The sequence below is a fragment of the Mus caroli genome, chromosome 12 (assembly GCF_900094665.2).
Source record: "Mus caroli chromosome 12, CAROLI_EIJ_v1.1, whole genome shotgun sequence".
NCBI classification, from domain to species: domain Eukaryota; kingdom Metazoa; phylum Chordata; class Mammalia; order Rodentia; family Muridae; genus Mus; species Mus caroli.
Window position 1 is genome coordinate 96410358 of NC_034581.1, and position 21028 is coordinate 96431385.

At 44.5% G+C, this 21028-nt stretch overlaps 1 protein-coding gene across 2 annotated transcripts in view; it reads right to left on the bottom strand.

Moving 5' to 3' along the window:
• Positions 1–5580: 5580 nt before the first annotated feature.
• The window catches only part of Fbln5 (fibulin 5), a 68658-nt gene continuing 53210 nt past the window's right edge, over positions 5581–21028 (bottom strand). For both annotated transcript variants that reach the window (XM_021178950.2, XM_029484933.1), the window contains exons 8-11: positions 18073–18195; positions 16972–17098; positions 13548–13743; positions 5581–6547 (exon numbers count right to left, since the gene is read on the bottom strand). In XM_021178950.2, the coding sequence (XP_021034609.1) occupies positions 6386–6547; positions 13548–13743; positions 16972–17098; positions 18073–18195 (608 nt within the window). In that variant the 3' untranslated portion in view covers positions 5581–6385. The remainder of the gene's footprint in view (positions 6548–13547; positions 13744–16971; positions 17099–18072; positions 18196–21028) is intronic.

Sequence of the window (21028 nt, forward strand, 5' to 3'; positions counted from 1 at the left end):
TCCTAGAAGAAGTTAATGATTTCAATAATGCCTTTGCCCAAGAAAAATGCAGCCCTATTGTGATCCATAAAATTGCTTCTTAGGGAGATTGGCAAAATGCTATGTGGAAATGTCAGCCTGGGGGATGGAATTAGAAGAAAATGAGACTGGAGATTTGCTGAAAAGACCTGGCATCTTTGCACATACCATAGCTTGGTTTCAATCATGTCCTTTTTGGTAAAAGTTTTAAGAGCAGGGATGCAGAGCATCTGAATACGTACCGGAAATTTGAATACGTACCAGGAATGTGAATATGTACCAGGAATCCAGATGTCTTCCCTTAATGGCTAAGTTCTGAAAGGTTTGTATATGAGATTTGAGAAAACTCTGAGCACCTATGTTAAAGTGTAGCAGCTCTCTGATATGTACAAATCTTTAAGTTTTTCCAGTGGGGCACAGGTGGTTCAGTGGGTAAATGTACTTGCTGTGCAGGCTTAGACACCTGAGTTTGATTCCCTGAATCCACAGAACTGTGTAAGGAGACTACCAACTCCACAAAGTTGTTCTCAGACCTCCAAGCACATGACATGGTATACGTGCCCACACACATACATTATACACACACACACACACACACAGAGTAATAATAAAAGGGGAAAGGTCAAAAGTTTTGTTTGGATAGAAACGTGAAAAGAATTAGAAAAGGTCTAGGTTCGAACCATAACGTTTCTTCCCAAACCAGAATGACTTCTAAGTGAAATCGACCTGTCTGATAGCTCTCTGGCCCTGGGTCAATGTTAATAATGTACAGAATCTTCATCAATGGATGTCACTGTAGTGTTTGCATTTGCATCTATGTGCAGTATACTTCTGCCTTCATTTTCACATTTCTGATCAAGAATATTCCAAATTCCTTGGAGAGGAGGGTGCTGCTATTGCTGGCCCTGCTAAGGTGCTGTAGCCACTATAAGACACCAGCAATGCTCACTTGTAAGTTGACACTTACCCTCTCATGCCATAGTTTATTTCTCTGCTAGATGCTGGCTATGAGTCATAATAAAGACCTGTTAGCAAGTCGGAGATGTGAGTGAAGATGGTCTTCTCAAGAAATCCACTTGATTTCCTAATCTTCAGACTGAACAGCTCTTCTCCACACAACGCACTGTAGACAGCCACAAGCAGACAGCCACCGCCTCTCACCAGGGACTAGAAAGTCACCAGGGACTAGAAAGCAGAGAGATGGATTCTGCGGAAGAAAAGCTTCCTTTCCCACCAGACATTGATCTGCAAGTTTTCTATGAGCTTCCAGAAGAGGTCCAAAAGGAACTGATGGCCGAATGGGAGAGAGATGGAGCAGCACGCCCCTCGGCGCACAGATAAGTCCAGAAAGCCAGGGAGTGCTAGTTCCTAGGTCGCCGGGGCATAACCAAATAGAAAGAGTCAGTGGTGTGGAAATCCGATGTAAGATAAGGCAGAAGTGGGCACAGGAAGGAAATTCTAGTACAAAGGGAAAATACCCATAATGTGGTAATGTAAAAAAAAAAAAGCTATCTCCCTATTATTTCTGTTTTATATCATTGTCAATAAAAGGAATATCATGGTCAAATAAATAAATAAATAAATATTGTTCTTAAAAAAAAAAAAAAAAAAGAAATCCACTTGATGATGACTCTTGTACATCCCTTTGTTCCAGAGCCTCTGGTTGTTTTGGGTTTTTTTTTGGTTTGGTTTGGTTTGGTTTAGTTTCTTGTTTGTGTGTGTGTTTGTGTTTGTGTGTGTGTTTTCTGGATTTTGTTTTGTTTTGTTTTTGGTTTGTTTGGTAAGCATCTTTTAGTTTATCCTTGGGGACTCCAAACATCTGCTAAATAAGGGGACTAAGAAATTTCAGTACAAAAACCTCTATGTAAAGAACAATGTGTGTGTTTGCTGGTGTGGCGGTGAATATGAACAAGTCTAGAACCAATCAAGAGTTTAGCTAACGTCTCACTTTAGAGCAAGAGAGAAATACCAGAATGCATCACAGGCCAAATAAAAAACAAATTACTTTTTAATGTTTTTAACATGTACTTATTTGTCTGTCTGAGCACACATGCGTGGCTCCTGGAGAACCTACATGTATGTGTATGGATGAGGATATACCTGCAGAGGTTAGATGGTCGCTCTCAAAGATAGTTTTCTCCTTCTACCACGTAGACTGCAAGGACTGAACTCAGGCCATCAGACTTGGAGGCATGTACCCTTATCCACTGAGTCACCCCGCCAACCTAAAAGAAACTTTTTTACATGCCATGTATTTTGGTTTTCTATTAAATGTATTTAATAGTTTTAAACAAAGGGCATTTATTATAAATTTCAAATGCATGCCCATGAATGCTCATGAGAGTTTTTGGTTGTACAAAATAGATATGGCTTGGTAATTACTAAACTCTAACTAAAAGAGGTCATGTTCTAGTTTTGTCTGGTGATTCATAGATCGTCAGATAAATGTGTCCCCAGTGAACCGTGCACCATGGTTCTGAGTCCAGAAATAAGCTCAATCTAAGTTCTTTCTCTGTGGAAGAGGAGGTGGGAAAAGCCTGAAGATGAGGAAGAGAGCTGTGAAATGCTGTCTTCCAGTCAGAATGCAGCTACCACACTAATGAGCTCAAGGCAGCTGATATGACCTATGAAATTTCAGCAAGGTCAAGAAAGGTGCTTCACAGTCCCATCTGTATTGAGGAGCTACTGGCAGCTCATAGCTGCTGGAGCAGGTAAGGGAGAATCATTCCTCTTTTAGGGTGTGGCTACTGGTAGATTTCCCATCCTCCAGTGGAGAACTGAACACCGTGCACATATGGGCAATGCTAATTTGACTTTGTGGGTTATCAAAACTAAAAATTTTAAAGAAGACACTAAGCTGGGAGGAGGATGGATTGGAAGAATAACGAGAGGAGAAATGGGAGGGGTGTGGTCATACTTCATGATATACATGTATTACTCTCATGAATATGGAAAAATATTTGTAAACAATGAAGCATGGTACTCTCTTAAGTGAAGACCTTTTACCACTTGGATTTCATCTGGAAAGATGAGAAGAAAGGGTAGTCGCCCCTGTGTCTTGCAGTCAGTCTCTCTGAGTGGCTCTTTGGCTCAGAATGAACAATTTGGGCACAGTAGAGTTAACACTGAGACCACAAAAATACATTTAAACCATTGAAAATGAAATAATCAGACCTCCTTAAACATTTCACCATCTGGGCAAATAACGCTCCTGAGTCCAAGACTGCTACCTAAAGAAAAACTGTGTTACCGGAGCCTGCAGGGTAACAGGTAAAAGGATTCTGTGCCAATTAGAAAGTGTGTTAAGATTGACACGCTTCTGTGAAACTCCAAAACTGCACTTTAATGGAAATGCTGGCTGTTATCCCCAAAGTACATCCTGGGGCCTCTGAGAACGTTAGAATTAGAAGCAGCTAAATGGAAGTATTCATCTGTGGGAAACTCAGACAGTCAGGTGGTAGGTAACACAGGATTTTGGCTTGGTGTCTTGGATCTTTGTCTGGCACCCTCTCTTCATAGATTGCTTCGTTCTTTGGGATCTGATGGAACCAGGGTTGACTTGGAAGACTTCAGCTCCAGGATGCAGCCATACTGACAAGAGACAAGCCTGGAGAGCCCTGATATATTAGGGCTTCCAAAACAGCCAATCCACTAGACCCCACATTAGAGTACAATGCTGTAATTCTGCCAGCAGGCCAACCTCCTCCCCCTTAGCCATGGGAGGAAAAAAAAATAACATCCAACTGTTTCCAACAAGTGGGTAAAACAAGCAGCCTTTTGGTTTCTGGGAGCCTCTAGAACCAGTCTGAATATTTTGGGTTTGGCCCTCTAGTACACACTCTGCCACAGGCCATTCTCCTCTTGAACTTCTAGGCCCAAGTGTATCTTAAGATAAATTCATCCTACATGCTTCTTATTCATTTAAACTGAACTCATCAGTGATGTTTTGAAGGATCAATCCAATGGCCAAGAGGCCTTTTGAACCTGCTTTTGTGGAGCCTTTGGGTGCCTTTTTTCTTCGAAGCAGGAAGCCACATTTAGACAATGACAACTAAAAAGTAAACCCTAAGGACTTACTCGGGGTCTAGTTCCAAATATAGCACCTTGGAAACCAACGGGGGCAGAAACTACAAGGCCAAGCCCCTGTGCTGAGCCTGGGCCAATGGTCCTGGATGCTCTGAGTGCTGGCACTTAGCATCTCTACTCTGCCCTGACCTTAACTCCTTAGACTCCTCAAAATCAGGATGCCTGAATTAGAGGGTGCCTTCTAGCCGTGAGCTCTAGAAAGCCTAGCTGAAGGGAACGGTCCCTTTCTCCAAGCTTCCAAATGGAATCCTCTACGCCACCCGGGTAGGTGTTACTAATGTTACCTGAGCCTGCCAGAAGGCTCACTGATGGACATGGTTTAGAATGGACTTGGTTTTAGTTACGGGGAAAAGTGAGGCAGAGATGTGTTGTGGTCTGAGACACACTCTGGTTAAGAAAGGCTGGGGCTGTTCAGATGTAGGTGGTAATGCTTTTTTGCCTCTGCTGAAGAATCTGATTTGGGGGTAGTATACACTTTTAATCCCAGCACAAACAGGTAAACGAAATCAGATCTCTAAACTCAAGACCAACCTAGTCTACATAGTGAATTTGAGGCCAATCAAGGATACATAGAAAGATTCTGTCTCAAAAAAAACCAAATAAGCAAAACACACACACACACACAAACCTAATCTATTGCCTACTAGCCTAGGGGTCCAGGGTACAGACCTGGGTATCTTGGAGGAATTTATCTCCAAGAGGTAGGATAGGAGCCTCCGTAGCCTGGTCCTTCAGGTGTGTCTTTGAGTCTCAAGGAACACATTTTCTCCTCCTGTTGTCTCCTATCCATTCCTGAGAATGTCATGTGGACAGCCATCTAACCTGGTCTCATCTCTGTGTCTTGTGCTCTTTACATCTGCCTGGGGAGAAACCCGGAGCTCCTGACCATCGAAGGGATGACAAGATTTAAAAGTTCTGGGAGAAACTGTACAGGTGCTGAAGGCAGGGTAACCCACACTTGGGCCACACTAGCCACCTCCCCCCACCTCTGACAATTCATCCTCAACTTTGCTATTTATTCCTCTTTAACAAATCTTGATGCTCAGGCCCCACCCAGGATCAATAGCATCAGTTTCTGGGGATGGTTCCTGCTTAATCAGGCTTCCCTCTACAGAGGGGCAGGGGCCACTCACTGGTTTACAGGGATTTGAGTATGTTCTGGCCTGTATCCTTAGTATCCTTGGCCCTGTGTCCTGTGTCCTGTGTCCTGTGTCCTGTGTCCTCTGCCCTCTGCCCTCTGCCCTTGGAGAGAACCCACAACAGACCACATAAGAAAGCAACTATGAAAAATCTTGGGGTGGATGCTGGCCCTCACTTCTCCACCATCCTCATTTCTCAGTTCCCCATCTTTTGCCATCTTGATTCAGTTACGAAGGAGGTTTCAGCCCCTCAGAGAACTTTCCAAGCCACTGCACAGATTAAAACCAACCACAAGCACTAAATTATCCATGGAGTCATAATTAACCAAACACAAGATTTCTTCAAATATTTAATCAGTCTGGATACCTCTGTCTTCCAACGCAGTTGGGTAAAAACTCTTAAGAAAGCATGATTAAGGGGCCTTCATAAAAACTGGACTAAGATGCAGGGAAGGATGAGGTTGGAAAGACTGAACATAGCATGTATCTGAGGCCTTTGGAAGGAATTCTACCCCTTTAAGAAGCCTCGAAATGACTAAGAAAAGGTTAAACACTCATACAAATTTTAAAGACAACTAAAATTTCTTTTATGCTGAAAATACCAGATGTGATTTTAAAATAGACTCTATAAAAACCTTTGATCCTACTGTGGTGTGTTCCCATAGCCTTCTCAGAACATGCAAGAAGCAAACTAGCTATACCCAGCATTTCCCAAGAGCCCATGAGGACTTTTGCAAAGCAGCAATGCAGCAAGAGATGGAGGAAGGAGGGGAAGAGGTGAGAGCAAGCCACTCAGTCTTTTGAACCTTCGAGGACTCATACCCCAGCAAACCTAATCTATTTTCTTTTTTATAAAACGATGGAAATAAATGGAAGGCTTTGAAGAGTCACTGGCAACCTCATATCAGGGGCCAAGATGAACACTTTTAGATAACTGCATCATAGGAACTGAGGGCAGGATGTCCTTCAGAGTGATCATCTGCAATAGTACAGATGTGGGTCAGGATGCTAGGCTGATGCCCCCGGGAGATATTCAGCAGGAAAGGTACAATGTCTGTCTCGCTCTCATTCTTGCTGGTTTCCTTTCTCCTCCCGTCCCTCGGTGCTGGTGAAAGGCAGTGTTGGAGGCCTTAGCCAGAGGCTCAGAACGGATACTGCGACACATATATCCGCAGTCGGATCACGGAGCTGCCTCTGAAGTTGATGACAGTGTTGACAGTGATCATCTCCAAGTCCAGCTGGATGTCCCGAGGCCCTTTGATGGGGCGTGTCATCACCAGGGTAGCACTGATAGGCCCTGTTTGCTGTGGACAGAACCAGGGGAACTAGTCAAAAATGTTAGTGGAAGAGATGTCTGGTGGCAGCAACCTCAGTGAGGATGCTGTCTTAGCCTGCTTCCGTGAAGCTAGGTCACCTGGGCACCTCAGTGGTGCTGGGCTTTTTCTCAGCTTTGCCCACTCTTTACCTGGTAGGTCTCACCTGAAAGATCATTCCCTAAGGCAAGCCTTCTCTGATTCCCAAATCTAAGTCAGACCCTGCCACAAGGACTTTAGCTTTGCACATGAGTGAATTATTACTGTATATTGAGAGAAATAATGTCTTACAATATATAATCATATGTGTTGCAGCCTTGGTCCATCTCTGCATCCCTAGAATACAGTGTGGTACCACTGTTTAGAAACATGGACTTTTAGGCTCACCAAAGACCTATTGAGCTAGGATCTGTAGCTTATCAGGTTGCCGGGTACTTGGTGGACACATAAATAATTTTAAAATGCTGACCTAAAAGCACCAAATTCTGGGATAGGGTGTGATGGGGGCCAGTTGCCCTTATGTCAGGATTATCCTAAAGGCATAGCTCATTATTCCATTCTATAGACAAACAAACTGAGGCCTAGTGGGTTAAATAATTGATTGGGGTCATCCAGGGGTAGAGCTGGAGAGTTCCATTTCATTTTTTCCTGCCTGGTTGTAAACCTCCACCTCTTTTTCATTATTCAACAATTATCAGAAGAGATGATAGACTTTGAGTCTTCTCCCTTGTGATGCCCTAGATAGAGGTACCCAGGACCAATGCCACAGACAGATACTGATGTCTGCAGAGGAAACAGCATGAGTGAGAACATGGACAGGCTGAATTATCACTTCTCAGAAGCTGCAGTACCCAGAAAATAAATAGAACAAACTTCATGAAGTCAAGGAACTTGGCCTGGATGAAGGCACACTACGCATCTACTTTGTCTCCATAGAGGGAGGGCTCCCCATAAAGCTTGGCACCTCCTCCAAGATCGCTCACTGGTGTGACAGAGGTGGGGCTGCCAGACAGGTATGGGCCAAGCATTAGGCCTGCCTTGTCCATTGGGCTATCAGCCATTACAGCCATGCAATTTCCTCCTGGCACCGGCTTTCAGTATTTCCATCAGCATACACGTAATTGGTACCTCCTTGTGCAAGTACCTTATGCGGACTTCCTTCTCAGCCCTTTCAAACTCAGAGCCCAGGGCCAGGACTTCAGTGGGGACAGCTGTGCGGGGAAATGGCCACAACATTCACCCATTCATTCATTTTGTCAGTTTGCACTGTCTGCTTCAAGGCAGGCCAACGGTTTTAAGGACCTTGACCTGAGAAGGTGTCTATGAGAAAGACAATTTGTAGAGATGCATGTCTGAATGGGAAGTGGAGCAGGGAGAAGCTGCCAGGCTATTCTTTTGAACAATGTCTTACGTGTATGAGATGGTGCTAGACCCACGTAACCTTAGAAGTCACTGAGTGCAGACTGGCAGGGCCAGAGCTGTGGCACCTGGAAGTGCTCAGGTGCCTTCTAGGACTGAGGACAGTCACCTCCCCACCAAACTCAGCTTTTTAAGGTATTACTAAAATACCTGCCCTAAAAATCCTGGTCATTTGGTGGCTAATTCAAAACAACAGAGAGAGCATAGCATATCTCATAGATGGAACATTTGCCTAGTATGTATGAAATCCTCAGTTTTATCTCTAAGATCTTACACATCCCAAAATGAGGGTCATATGAGGCCAGGCATTTGGCTACAACTTTTGCCCATTTCTTACTGAGTCCTACACTGTAAATAAGATAAGAGCTATGACCTTTATATCCATAAGGTCATACATGCGTGCAATACTAGAGTATCTGACTCTAAATGTCTTTTTAATCAACAGGTCCTCTGGCTCTCCATTTCCTGCCATTGCATCATGGCATGCATTTGGCTTTGTTAGGTTGTTCTTCAAGTGCACCTCAGAGTGTGTGCTTGGGCAGAAGCCATATCATGCTTGTGTCTGAATTCCATGCCTGGCTCAACTCTGCTATAAGTAAAGGTACAAGATGTGTGCAAGTGGATGACCGAGGAAAGAGTGAAGTCAACCGAAAGGACAGCCCACCTGATCCCTGTCACCATGGGCTAGACATAATGTAGCACAGTCTAAATGATATTCCTTCTCTTTCTTCTACCTCTAACTGCACCTGTACACCCCCTAGGAAACACTAATGCATTAGACTTAGACTTCTGTCCAAGGCTCAGCTCTTGACAGACTGCTCATATGACCCCACAGGCTATGCCTGTAGAGACGCATGTGCATGCATCCTTGGGCATGTACGTATAATATATGCTCATGTGTATATGTATGCACTTGTGAGCATGCATCCATATGTTTGCATGTGGATGGGTGTGTGCGTGTGTAATTGCAAGTGTAATATGGCTTGTCTACTGACAGAATGCTACTCCCAAGTGCTTCTTATAAAAACCAATGAACATCAGTATGGGAGAACCTGAATGGCCACATGATACTCCAATTGCCTGGGTAGCATTCCCAACTTTTCCAGGCTCTCAGAGGTAATGGCTTTCTTACAACTGCAGTAGCAGTAGCAGTGGCAACAGCAGTGTCCACTTACTAAATGCTTTCTATTGCAACAGGATGTTCTTCTTAGACCTTAACACTAGAAGAATAAGTCAAAAATACTCCACATTCAAGGCCCTGAGTAATGGCTGCTGGTCAGGTTGCCGGGGCAACCTGCCAACTTCACCACTGAAAATCTATGTGGACAATAATGCCATAAAGAGAGGTTTGATGTGGCAAGTAGCCAGCCAGAGACTCTATTGCCCATACAGGGAAATGGTAAGTGGGACACCCATAGACATAATAAGTGTCAGCAGCAGCAGCAGCATCCAACATGGTGTAGCAAGGATTTGAGTGTCTTCCTCAGAACAGGCATGATTTCTGGCTACAGTGACAAGATATGGACCCTGTTTGTCCATCTCGCCCTGTGTCCATCTCACCATCTATGCACCCTGCCTCTAATCCTAGAGAATCCAAAAAGTAGTGCTATCCTTGCTGAGAGAGGAAGAAAGGGGCCGTAAGGACTGCCTCACTAGGGGCAATCAGAAACTTGACACTGAAAGATACAGAGGTTGTAGTTTCTATGAAAGTCAGCAAGGACTTTGGTGAAAGAGAATGAGACAGTAGGACAGTTGTCAAGGAACATTCCTGGAGTCTTACAGAAGCAAGCTGAGATGATGTCGCCTAGGTGTGCACAGTTTGAGGCAGCAGGGGAGAAAATGGGCAAAGTGCTTGACAGGTTCATGCCCTCCCCTCAGCCTTTCACATTTGTCAGCTTCATCCCGTGTTCCAGATGCCATGCTAAGTGAATGACTTCAGCTAATCCTAAAGCAAATAGCATTAGGATCTTCTCTAGTGATCAGGAAATTGAGACTGCAAGCAATTAGATAACATGCTCAAGATAACAGGATTGGGGAAAACTGGAGAAGACCAAGGAACAGGACTTAGCCCCGTCACAGTAAACAAAAGGGAGCGGCCTCCTGAGCAAGGTTCTGAGCTCTGGACAATGTTATGCTCAGAAGCCCGTTGATCCCATCAGTTTCAGTGTGCCACTCTCAAGCCCTGTGACTTCCTCAGGTCTCACCCAAACCTTTGTCTGGTCTCAGGAGCAGTCTTGGAGACCTTGGCTTCCTCCCCCACCCTTAAGACCCTTTGGTTATTTTTATGGCAGGCCTGTGTCCCTTTGTTGCTTCTATGCCTCTTCTGAATAAAAATAAAAAGAGTTTGCAGGTCTTTCTTGGTCATAGGGAGATAGAAGCTACACGTGGCTTTGAGCTCAGTGTCCAGTGTTCCTTAGCTGCTCTAACAATCTAGGCCCAGAGGAAATTCCAAAGAAAGGGATCTCTCTCCTGGCCATTCCATCTAAAGGGTAGTCTCCTTTTTCTACCATCCCTGGGCACCTCTCAGGCTGGTCACCAGAGTGATTATGGGGCCTGGGGGATTTTAGTGGGTGGCATTCAAAGGAAGGACCTGTTGCCTAGACAGGGAAGCCTCTACAGAGCTCCTGCTCTGCCTGGGGCTGGAGTTTAACTGAGGCAAGAATTAATGAAGTCTTAAATCCCTAACAGGGGAGAGCCATCTCTTTGCCCCATAACTAGGACTCCTGTGTTTCCAGATGTCCTGACATGGGCTGACTTATATTGAGAAGACAGTAAGCCCATCAAGACTTGGCAGGAGTGAGTTTCTTGCACATACCAGTGCATATAAGCTCAAGGAAGGATAGACACACACATGCATGCATGCATGTATGCACACATGCAGTCATGCACATGCACACACATGTACCATCTATTCATCTCTTTCAAGTCCTTCACTACCTCTGCCAACTTCTCCCCAAGCCTTTGATCCTTCTGCTTTGGTCTGAGCCAACTCTAAACTAGCTCCACAAGTCAGGTGGTCACAAATGACCTGATTCTGTTAGGTTATTGCTGATAGTAGATAATGTCTTAGGGATGAGTGAGAATACACTACTCCCTAAGATTGACAGCTTCAGGGGCAAGCATGACGTTCAGAGATATGGCTCTGTCATAGGCCCTTGAATAGGTCTCAAATTAACTGTATAAAACATCCATAGGCCTGTTCCCAATGGTGACTCTAGAGGATCATATACAGGCTCCTGGGTACAGTGGACCAAATTGTGACCATGAGGTTTCAATTCAGGTGAGAAGTAAATAGTGTTAAGAAAAAAAATTTTTTGAAGATGATTTTAAGAGTCTGAACCCAGGGAAACTGGTGTTCCTGAGTCACAAGGCTCTCTGTAAGAGAATAGCAAAGGGTACTCAGCCATATGCAAAGAAGGAGGCAGGAATAATAATGTCTAAGTAGCCTGGAGTGACTAGGCCACAGTCAGGATGTGATGGATAGTTTTATGTCAACCTGACACAAGCAAGAATCACTGGAGAGGAGGGAGCCTCAACTGAGAAAAGGCTTCCATAAAATGAGATGTAGGCAAACCTGTAGGGCATTTTCTTATTTGATGATTTACTGGAGAGGGCCAAGCTCATTGAGGGTGGGCTGGTGGTCTTGGGTTCTATAAGAAGGGCTGATAAAACTGTTAGGGAGTGAGCCATAAGCAGCATGTCTAAGTGGCCTCTGCATCTGCTCCTGCCTTTAGGCTTCTGCCCTGTTTGAATTCCTGCCCTGACTTCCTTCAATGATGGACTATAATGTGGAAGGAAGTTAAACCAAATAACCCTTGCCTACCAGCTTGCTTTGGTCCTGATGTCTCATCACAGCAATAGAAATCCTGAGACACAGGACATGTAGTGATCACCAGAAACTAGAAGACATAGGAAATGCTTCTCCTTTAGACATGGGACATACAGCCCTGCAATGCATTGGGGTAGATGCAGAAATAACTTCAGACATTTTGAGTTCCAAAAGTATAAAGAAAAATATTTCTGTTGTCTTAAGCTACCAGGTTTGGGGTCATTTGCTACAAGAGCCACAGAAAGGAATATCCAGTCATGTTGTATATGTCGTGTGTGTGTGTGTGTGTGTGTGTGTTCATGTACATGTAAGTGTTATGCATATGTGTGTATATGCATGTAAAACAAGAAGACAACATCAAATGTCTTTTTCTTTCTTAATCGCTCTCTACCAATTTCCCCTCTGAGACAAGGTCTCTCTATAGCCCAGGATGACTTAGATATTGCTACGTAAACCAGGCTAGCCTGGACTCCCAAAAATCCATCTACCTCTTTCTCCACTCTCTGAGTGCTGGGATTAAAGGGATGCCATCATGCCTGGTTCCACTTCTTTTTTGAGGCAGGGTCTCTCACTGAGCCAGAAGCTCACCAATTCAGCTAAGCTGGCTGGCCAGTAAATTTGAGGGATCCCTGTCTCCAACTGCCAATGCAGAGAGCTCAGGTAGATATTACCCTGGCTTCACCATCTGAAAGAGGTTGTCTATAGAGATGAAGCTCTAGAACCTTCCCCCAACAATGGTTACATGCATTCTACAATATGACAAAAATGGTTATAGGCCATTCAGTGTAGGTAAGTCATTCCAGGGACTGAAGAGATGAGAAGTCCAGTCATGTGAATGTCATGATACTAAAGATATATCCATGGAGTGGTACAAAGGTATACCCACAGCATAGTATTAAAGGTATACACATGGCATAGTATTGAAGGTACATAATTTATTATGCAAAGTAAACACATTTTAGGACATGTACTATCATGTTTTCAAACTTTTTACAGTGTTTTGTATCTGAGCTATTTCATATCATAGCTACAGGTGCTAAGCAGCACTTGCGATGTGACAAGTGCCAGGAAAGACATTATATTTCGTTTTAACTAGTTCAGATTTTAGGAGTGTCAATGCTCACTCTGTAGAGTCAATAGAGTCCACACCTGAGAACTATGCTTTTTTTTTTTTCTTTTTTGCTGACATTTACATCCTAGGAGAGTGAGGACATAGGGTTTTTTTAATGCTGTATTTTCAGCTATTAAATATGCATAGTAAGTTATAATATACTTGTCAAAATGTAAATAAATGTGTAAGCAAAGGAATGAAGTCCTTTTCATAGTTTTGAAACTAAAACCTGTCATGGCCTAACTTCTCCTTTCACAGACAAGACTCCTGGGAGACACGAAGGAAGACCATGCAGAAAGTAATAGACAAGAGTCTCTGAGCACTGGGCTCCTACCTCCTCTCTGCTTTCTACACTTCCTATATGATATATATACACACACACACACACATACATACACCTGCTTCCATGAAATGTGACTGTAGGCTAGACCACACAAGGCTGTTATTAAAGATAGAAATCACCAGATAGAGGGTGAAGGTAGAGAGCAATAGAATGAAGACAATCAACATTGATCTTTGGCCTTGACATGTGTTCGCTCTCGTGAACGCACATACACACTCACGCCGGTGCACATGCACAAAGACAGTGGCCTTTGTTAAAGATGGCAGCCATGGTTCACACTCCCTCTTACCCGCATATAGAACTCTCGACCCTCGTTGCCAGATTTGATCTGGAAAATGTAATAGGCACCAGGGTATCGGGTTGTTGCTTGCATCTGGAAGATGTCAGCAGGAACGGAGCGTCCTGACACCACATCCATGTCCCGATACAGGATGGTGAATGGCTGGTCTCTGCAGCTGGTGTGCTCAGCAGGACACATACAGCGGCTGACAGGAGAGAAACCATATGAGTTTCCAGGCACTGGCTGTGCCTCCTCCCTCACTTGAAAATAAAATCAAATTGCTCTCATCATGTAGTGGTGTAACTGGAAACCACCTCTGCTCCCAGTTTTAATCTGAAGGCTTCCTAGAATGGAGATGAGATCTGCTTCCTAGACCGTAGCTTTCTTGGCATCAGGTAATCTGGCTACTAAAGAATGCAATTGGATCTCTGGTCATCTGAATCCTGAAACATTCTCCGGTATGCTTCGTATGCATCATATATTCAGACATGTGCTGATAGTCATATAGCCCTCACTTCCCAGTCAAGGACATGTATTAAAAATATTTAAAAGTGGAAGCTGGAGAGATCACTCAGCAGTTAAAAGCCTTGGTCGCTCTACTAGAGGACCCAGGATTGATTCCCAACACCCTCATGGCAGCTCACAATCTATCTTCACTCCATTCCAACACATGGCAGCTCACAACTGTCTGTAAGTCCATTGCCAGGGTGATCTGAGGTCTCTTCTGGCCTCTTCGGGTACCAGGCATGCATGTGGTAGATAACATGCAGGCAAATATACCCACATACATTTTTTAAAAAAATAAAAATAAAAGGTATATTAGGCTGATGGTTCTCAGGGATGCTTCACATTCTCTGTTGCACTCAGCTCAGCATGCATGGACTGTAATTTAAGAGCTCAGAACTCACTGGACACTCAGAAATTCAACATTAAGTAACATCCATGCCCTCAAGCAGTTTAGACATACACATTCTTAAACACAAATATTTATAATACAAAGCAGATAATTTCTAACCCTAGGAATAGCATAACCCAACAGAAAGCCATAGGCATCTGTTGCCAAGGAATGCCTACTAGAGAACCTGCTGACTTATCCATCTTCCCTCCGTTCCTGAAACCCCCCTCATGGGACAGAGTGCACAACTGGAGGTACATACAAAAAAGGCATCTGGGCTTAGAACTTATTTTGGAAGTGGAACTGACAGTGTTTGCAGGTAGACTGGAAGTTAAGGGACAATGACCTAAAAATAACAGTGTTCACCCCTCAGTGCTGGCCACTCTGTCACTCATCTCTCACCTTGGCCTCTGTGATGGCCTCCTAACAGATTGCCCCTTGTCAAGCTAAGTCAGGTTACACGGTCTCCTGCACTCTTCAGTGGTCCCTCGGTGAAGCTCGAGTGAAAACTGAACTCAAGTTTTAGCGTCTATGGACTCTAATGAACCTTGTGGATTTGTCCACCCTGCCCCTAACTTTCTCAGGCCACTTCTCTTTACCCTTCCTATGGGGAAGGAGCTCAACTTCCTGTGATCCCTGTAGGCTTTAAGGCCACCCTGGCTTTAATCGCCTTTATACATGCTGTTCCCGCTGCTCTTCCAGTCTCTTGTTAGTTAATGTCAACTCAACTTCCCACCTATCCAAAGGTCATTCTCTCAGTGGGGCCTTTAGATTCCCAGAACAGGTCCAACTTCCTCTTTCCTGGTCTATAAACTCCTCACTCAGTCTGCCATTATGTATTCATTCATAAGCCAATCTGCTTGCTGTCTTTCTCCACTCCTAGACGTTTGGTGGTCTCAGGAAGCCCACATAGCCAGAAATGAGCGCAAATTGGACTGTAGAAGGATTTCTGGTGGTTAGATAAAAGCAAGCATTCCTCTGGAACTTGTGGAACAGGTTTTCTGTCCCCAAAAAAGTCCCTCCCTGACACTTTGCCTTCTATGCAGGATATGTCCACCCTCTGGTCACACTCTCTCATGCTTTCTCCTGCTCTCTCACTAGCTCTTGCTACCTCCACTGTTTTCTCCCACTCTGGCTTCCCTTGCCCTGGCTATGTCCAATCTGTTTCTCTTTCTCTCTGCTCTGGGCTCTTCCAGTTGTCACTGGATATGTTCTCCCTCTTAGGGTAAAAGCCTTGCCCCATAATGGAGCTGCTATGCTGGCAGTTTCTTTACTGTGCCTTCTCCCATGCGCCATTAAGCTACAGCGCCCAGCTCAAAACAGAGCGCCACTAATAGTTAACACGCAAAAGACTACAAAGGATCATCAAAGTATCATGTTGTTAAGACTGCAACCGAGCGAGCGGCCAAGTCAAGATAGCCCTGGTGCCAAAATGATCACATTAAAATGTCACATGTCAGAGAGAAAATAATTGTTTCCTAAAAGAAAATTGGAAAGGGGAGTGATGACTCCCAGCTGAAGAGGATCGTGAACAGCTGGGAGAGGGGCACTGAGTAGAGAGATGAAAGATGGAGTTGGTCTGGCCACGAGGAGATGGAAGAAGAAATGCCTTAAATCTGGGAGGAAGTATATGCACAAACTCGGGGAGGCTGGGCCCACTGGGTGTTGGTCAAGGTGAGAACACACCTTGTTCCAGCTGGCAGTGCTCCTGTACAGGACTCCTGAGCAGACAAGGAGCTGGAAGCAGATGGCCATCACGTGGCTCTGGGGCTTAGAAGGAGGAAGTTACCAAGCTTTTTCGGGGCAGAGGTTTCACTAGTAGCATCTGATCAAGCCTGCTAGTTGGACAACATCAGTTCCCGAACCAGAGAGACCCAAACATGGGAGAGTGGCTTAGTGCTCTATTGGGCTACTTGGGGATCTGGAATCAGAAACTGGAAGGTCCCTGTTCTAAAGAGGAAGTACTACTTAGAGCAACACGTGACAACACCTCTCAAGGAGCCCCCAGGCCTGACTTTGTCCTCATCTTTGGTCCATTTTTTTTTTTAATCACAGCAGGAATTTTACTTGTAAGCCCTGAATCTTCTTTGAGAGAAGAATGGGATGGCTGTAGCTGATCCAGTCCTTCATCTCCACTGTGAGGGTTTGCAGTTGCTGAGGGGAGGGGGCTCATAGTTGACTGTAGAAAGGAGGGAAGGTGTACATGTATGTGCTGTATGCTGTGCACGTATGCTTTCCATGCAGGATGAGGAACAGAGATGGGCCAGCAGCGGGGGTAAGGGGAAAGAAAAGAAACACAGAGGACTCCAGGCCTGCAAAACACATCCCAGTAAAAATCAAATGGTTGAAGCTGTCTTCTCAATGTTATTACTAGCCATGTGATGATTTAGTAATTGGTCTGCCTTTAGGACTTCAGAAACTTGACTAGAGCAGATCTCCTGACTCCTTGGCTCAGGAAACCTCCTTGATAAGATACTGACAGTCTCCTGAGCCAGGTCCCCATTCCCTTCCACTTCCCAAGGATTAGCCTTGACTTACTTTTCACCAATCAGGAGATAAGGCTCCTCACAGCTGATGGGATCAATACATTTGAAGCCCCCTTGTAGATTGTAGCACGTCTGCAGTGAGGTACACGTGTGGTTTCGGTGCTCACATTCATTGATATCTGAAATGCAGGGTAGAGAAGAAGCATGGTGTTAGCCCTGGACCAGCTATGGGGGGGAGGGGGGATGAGAGTGAGAGCCACTTGCATCTTGTCATCCAATATGGCAGCCATTGGCTCCACACAGTTATTAGGCACTCAAAACATGGGTAGTGAAAATTGAGATGTGCTTGTAACAAGAAATAGACACAAGATCTCTATGTTTTAGTAAAAAGAATTTATAGCATCTTATCAGTGACTTTTATATTGAGTATATATTAAAACTATCCAATGTTTGGACTCATGCCTTTAAACAAAATATAGCATTAAAACTGACTAGATCTATTTGTCTATATTATTTTTCGTGTGGCTAGTAGATTAGGTAAGTGAAAAAGCCCACGTTCATAGTAATTCGAGTGACATTTCTGATGTCTGTCACCACCATGGATAATTCTTACATGTTGTTGGGAATAAAGTTAATAAAGGGGCAGTCATTCTGCAAGGGATCAAGTGCAGGACTGTCAATCTCAAGAAGGCTTAGCCATTTTGTATTCAGGGTCTGGACCCTGTGAGGAACCCCAGTATTCAATCTCTAGGAAGTCAGAGATAGCCAGCTAGACAAGCTGCCTTCAAGGCAACACGAGAAAGCCGACACTGATCACTCAGTGGGACCTAGCTAAAAGAGGCCTTGGTTAGGGCCAAAGTAGTCATTCTTGGGGTTGCAGGGTCGATCTGCCTGGCAAGATAGAAACCATCCCTCAGAAAGTGCCACCTACCTCTACAGAGGTCATTCTAGACATGTAAATACCCCCCTCTCCTGGCCAGAGGACAGGCTACTCAGAGAGAAGAGAAAGATATCCACTCAGACATCCTTCCCAGATCTTCCAGGCCCAACCACACCCAACTCTGCCATCTTCCTGAAGCAACAAGATTCCACAGGAGAAGACATCCAGACGACCACCTGAGTCAGCTCCACCAGTCCCTGTGGACAGCCTTACCCTGGCAGCTTCGGTTATCATCCAGCAGGACGTAGCCTAGAGGGCATGAGCAGAAGTATGAGCCAGGCTGGTTCACACACTCGTGTTGACAGAGGAACTCGGAGAAGCTGCACTCGTCCATATCTGAGAGTAACAAGGTATAGCTGTTGGTTATTTTCACCGACTACCTCTCTTCCCTAAGAGACAATGACTTCAACGCTACGAGGTTGCCAATTTACTTCTTGATCACATCTACTGATGGTGAGCTTACTCCCTGTCAGGACACTCATTGGTATTTGAGTCAAGGAGCAGAGCAGGTACAATGCTTCTGGTGGCCTGGCTGCCTCAGATGTTCCTTAGAACAAGAGATACAGCAACATCTAGCCAGCCTGGAACCATCCTGCAGAGGAGGGCAGGGGGCAGCACTGTCCCAACAATGCTACCATTACTCTGCATAGACTTTGGCAGCTGACATAGGAGCAGGCATTCCAGAAAAGCCAATTCTTGATCACACACAGAATTTGGCAATACAGGCCCCATTTGCGCCTCCTTTGACAGGCACGCCAAAAAAAACATGTTTTTCTTGCATTTGTTGTTTCCCGAAAATTTGCTTTCCCTGGTTCCCATGTGGCATGTCCTCTGACTACTCTGTAAGTCACAGACCACTGATGGCTCAGATCACCCCGAGAGTACTGGCATGAAGGAGACTGCCGCTTTGTCTTTGAAGAACCCACATATCACATGACTAATGTTTTCTTTATCCAAGAAGGGAACCTCTCCCCATTTTTCTGAGCTGTCTCTTGCCCATGGGTGAAGAGTCGGTGGATTTAGGATGTAATTCACTAACTGGAGTTAGCATGCTCCAGTGTTATCCAATCCTCAACCAGCTTTGCAGAGAAATCTGGGGGTCTCCAGCTCCACCCCATCGTGACATGTCACCAATCGTTTCTGTGTAGTTTGTGGGTTTCATTAACTCCTTTATGAGATGTCAGTAGTGATATCTATCAATTCCCAAGGCCTATTGTGTATCAACCACCACATTAAATGCTCAACATGTCTCATATTTAATCTCTACCTCAACCCTGAGAAGAAGGTGTTATGACTATTTGAATTAAAAGATTTTTTTTTAAATGAGGCTCACAGGATTTTGGCAACTAGACCAAGTTCATAGATCAAATGATTAAATAGGAGATCATGGATCTGAATGCAGAGCCTCAGAGCAACTCTGACGCATTTGATGAGGTAACATCCCCTGAGGATCTAAAGTCGTCAGATCTGGGAGTGCCAATGTGCAAGGAGAAATACCCCAGCAAAGTTAGCTCCAGTGTAGGAAGGAAAATCCCACCCTACCTCCTACTGGATGAAGGAGGGCCCCCAACTCACTACACTCTGGTTTGTCTTAATATCTGCAATTCAAGAAATCCCAGAAAGTTTTTTTCCCCACAAAGGCCTGTTAGCTCTACCCTCCACTGAAAAGCTGAAATAGAAGCCAGGTGTCTGGCAGGGAGTACACATTAGGCCATTGCCATTCCTCCGTGTGAAACCCTATCTCATTTCTAGGATCAGCATGGCTTAGCAAATCCCGGAAGGACACAGGGACAAGGCTTAGGAGGATCTGGTGCTACAAAGAGGGACTACCCCAGCTTTGAGAGCCAACTAAGAATGATAGTGTCCCAGTATCTAGGATAAAGTGCACAAAACACAGTCCCTAGGCCACTTCTAGATGTCTACAAGGCCTGCTGAAACCAGGGTTCCCAGTAAAGTTGGTAGAAGGTGGTATTCAGTGACCATGGAGAATATATAGGTCATTTAGGACCAATAGAGAAATTCTCCCAAACTAGAAAGGATTTGAGCTCCTCGTGAAGTCCAAAGTCTCTAATACTTAGGGAAAATTCACTAAGTGACCATAGCCTTGAGGAACACCAATCTGTCTTTACAGCCACTCCATGTAGTTAGTTATTTAACAGGGAAGAAACTGAGGCCTGAAAAACTCCATGGGAAGTAGTGATGACTAACAGAGGCAGAATTTGAACCCAGCTCCATCTGGCTCCAGAGTCCCTACCTCAAGACCCTGACAGTGGTCAATAAACATCTAGGGGATTTCAGGTAATTTCAGGGAAAGTACTAATCGCATCCCATAATGCAAAGCTTTCCACATCCCTCAGTTCTTTGGCCCAGACTCCCTAAGGAGTGCCATGAAGGAAGTAGAAACAGAGGAAGAAAGGGGCCTTTCATGCCCTTGGATATTTTATTTCTGTATGTGGGGCTGGTATTTAATCAGGCTGAGGCTCTGTGACTGCTTGCTGTGACTCTGAGGGTGTCCTGGCCCTGGAGAGAGGTAGCCATTTGTTTCTGAGAACTCTGTCCCTAGAACATTCCAGTCCCAAGAGAAGCTGGTAAACAAGTCTCATTCACAGCCTCTGTGTGTTCCTGTTCCTGTTGGGTCTCTTTCCATTCTGCTGGATAATTTTCACACCTAGAGCACTGCCTGCTTTTATTTTGAAAAATCACAGGAAACATTATTAATGTGGGCTGAGCTAATTTACAATTGCAGAGGACATTAAAACTGGTGGGATGATCTTACCTTTAACAAAAAATTTACAAAGAACGAGGGGACAGATAGACAGACACAGAGACAAACAAATAAGCCCATGGATCTGTGTTGTATGGGATGCTACAGACTAAATATAAATGAAACGTGTTTCTTACTTTCAAAAAGTTCTAACTTCCATGATAGTTTTCTGACTATCTAGGAATTTAACTTTCTGGGAGAAAAAAAAAAAAAAAAAAAGAATTACAATGGACTCAAGAAACTAGCCTGAAAAGAGAATAACAGCACCTGGGCTTGGATGGAATTTATTTAAATTTCATGTTCATTTCATTTACATTTAATGCTCACTGTGCGCCAGGCCTAGTGCTGGACCATGATTATTTGATGACATTCCCAAAGCATGTGCATGCATATGTATGATTTATT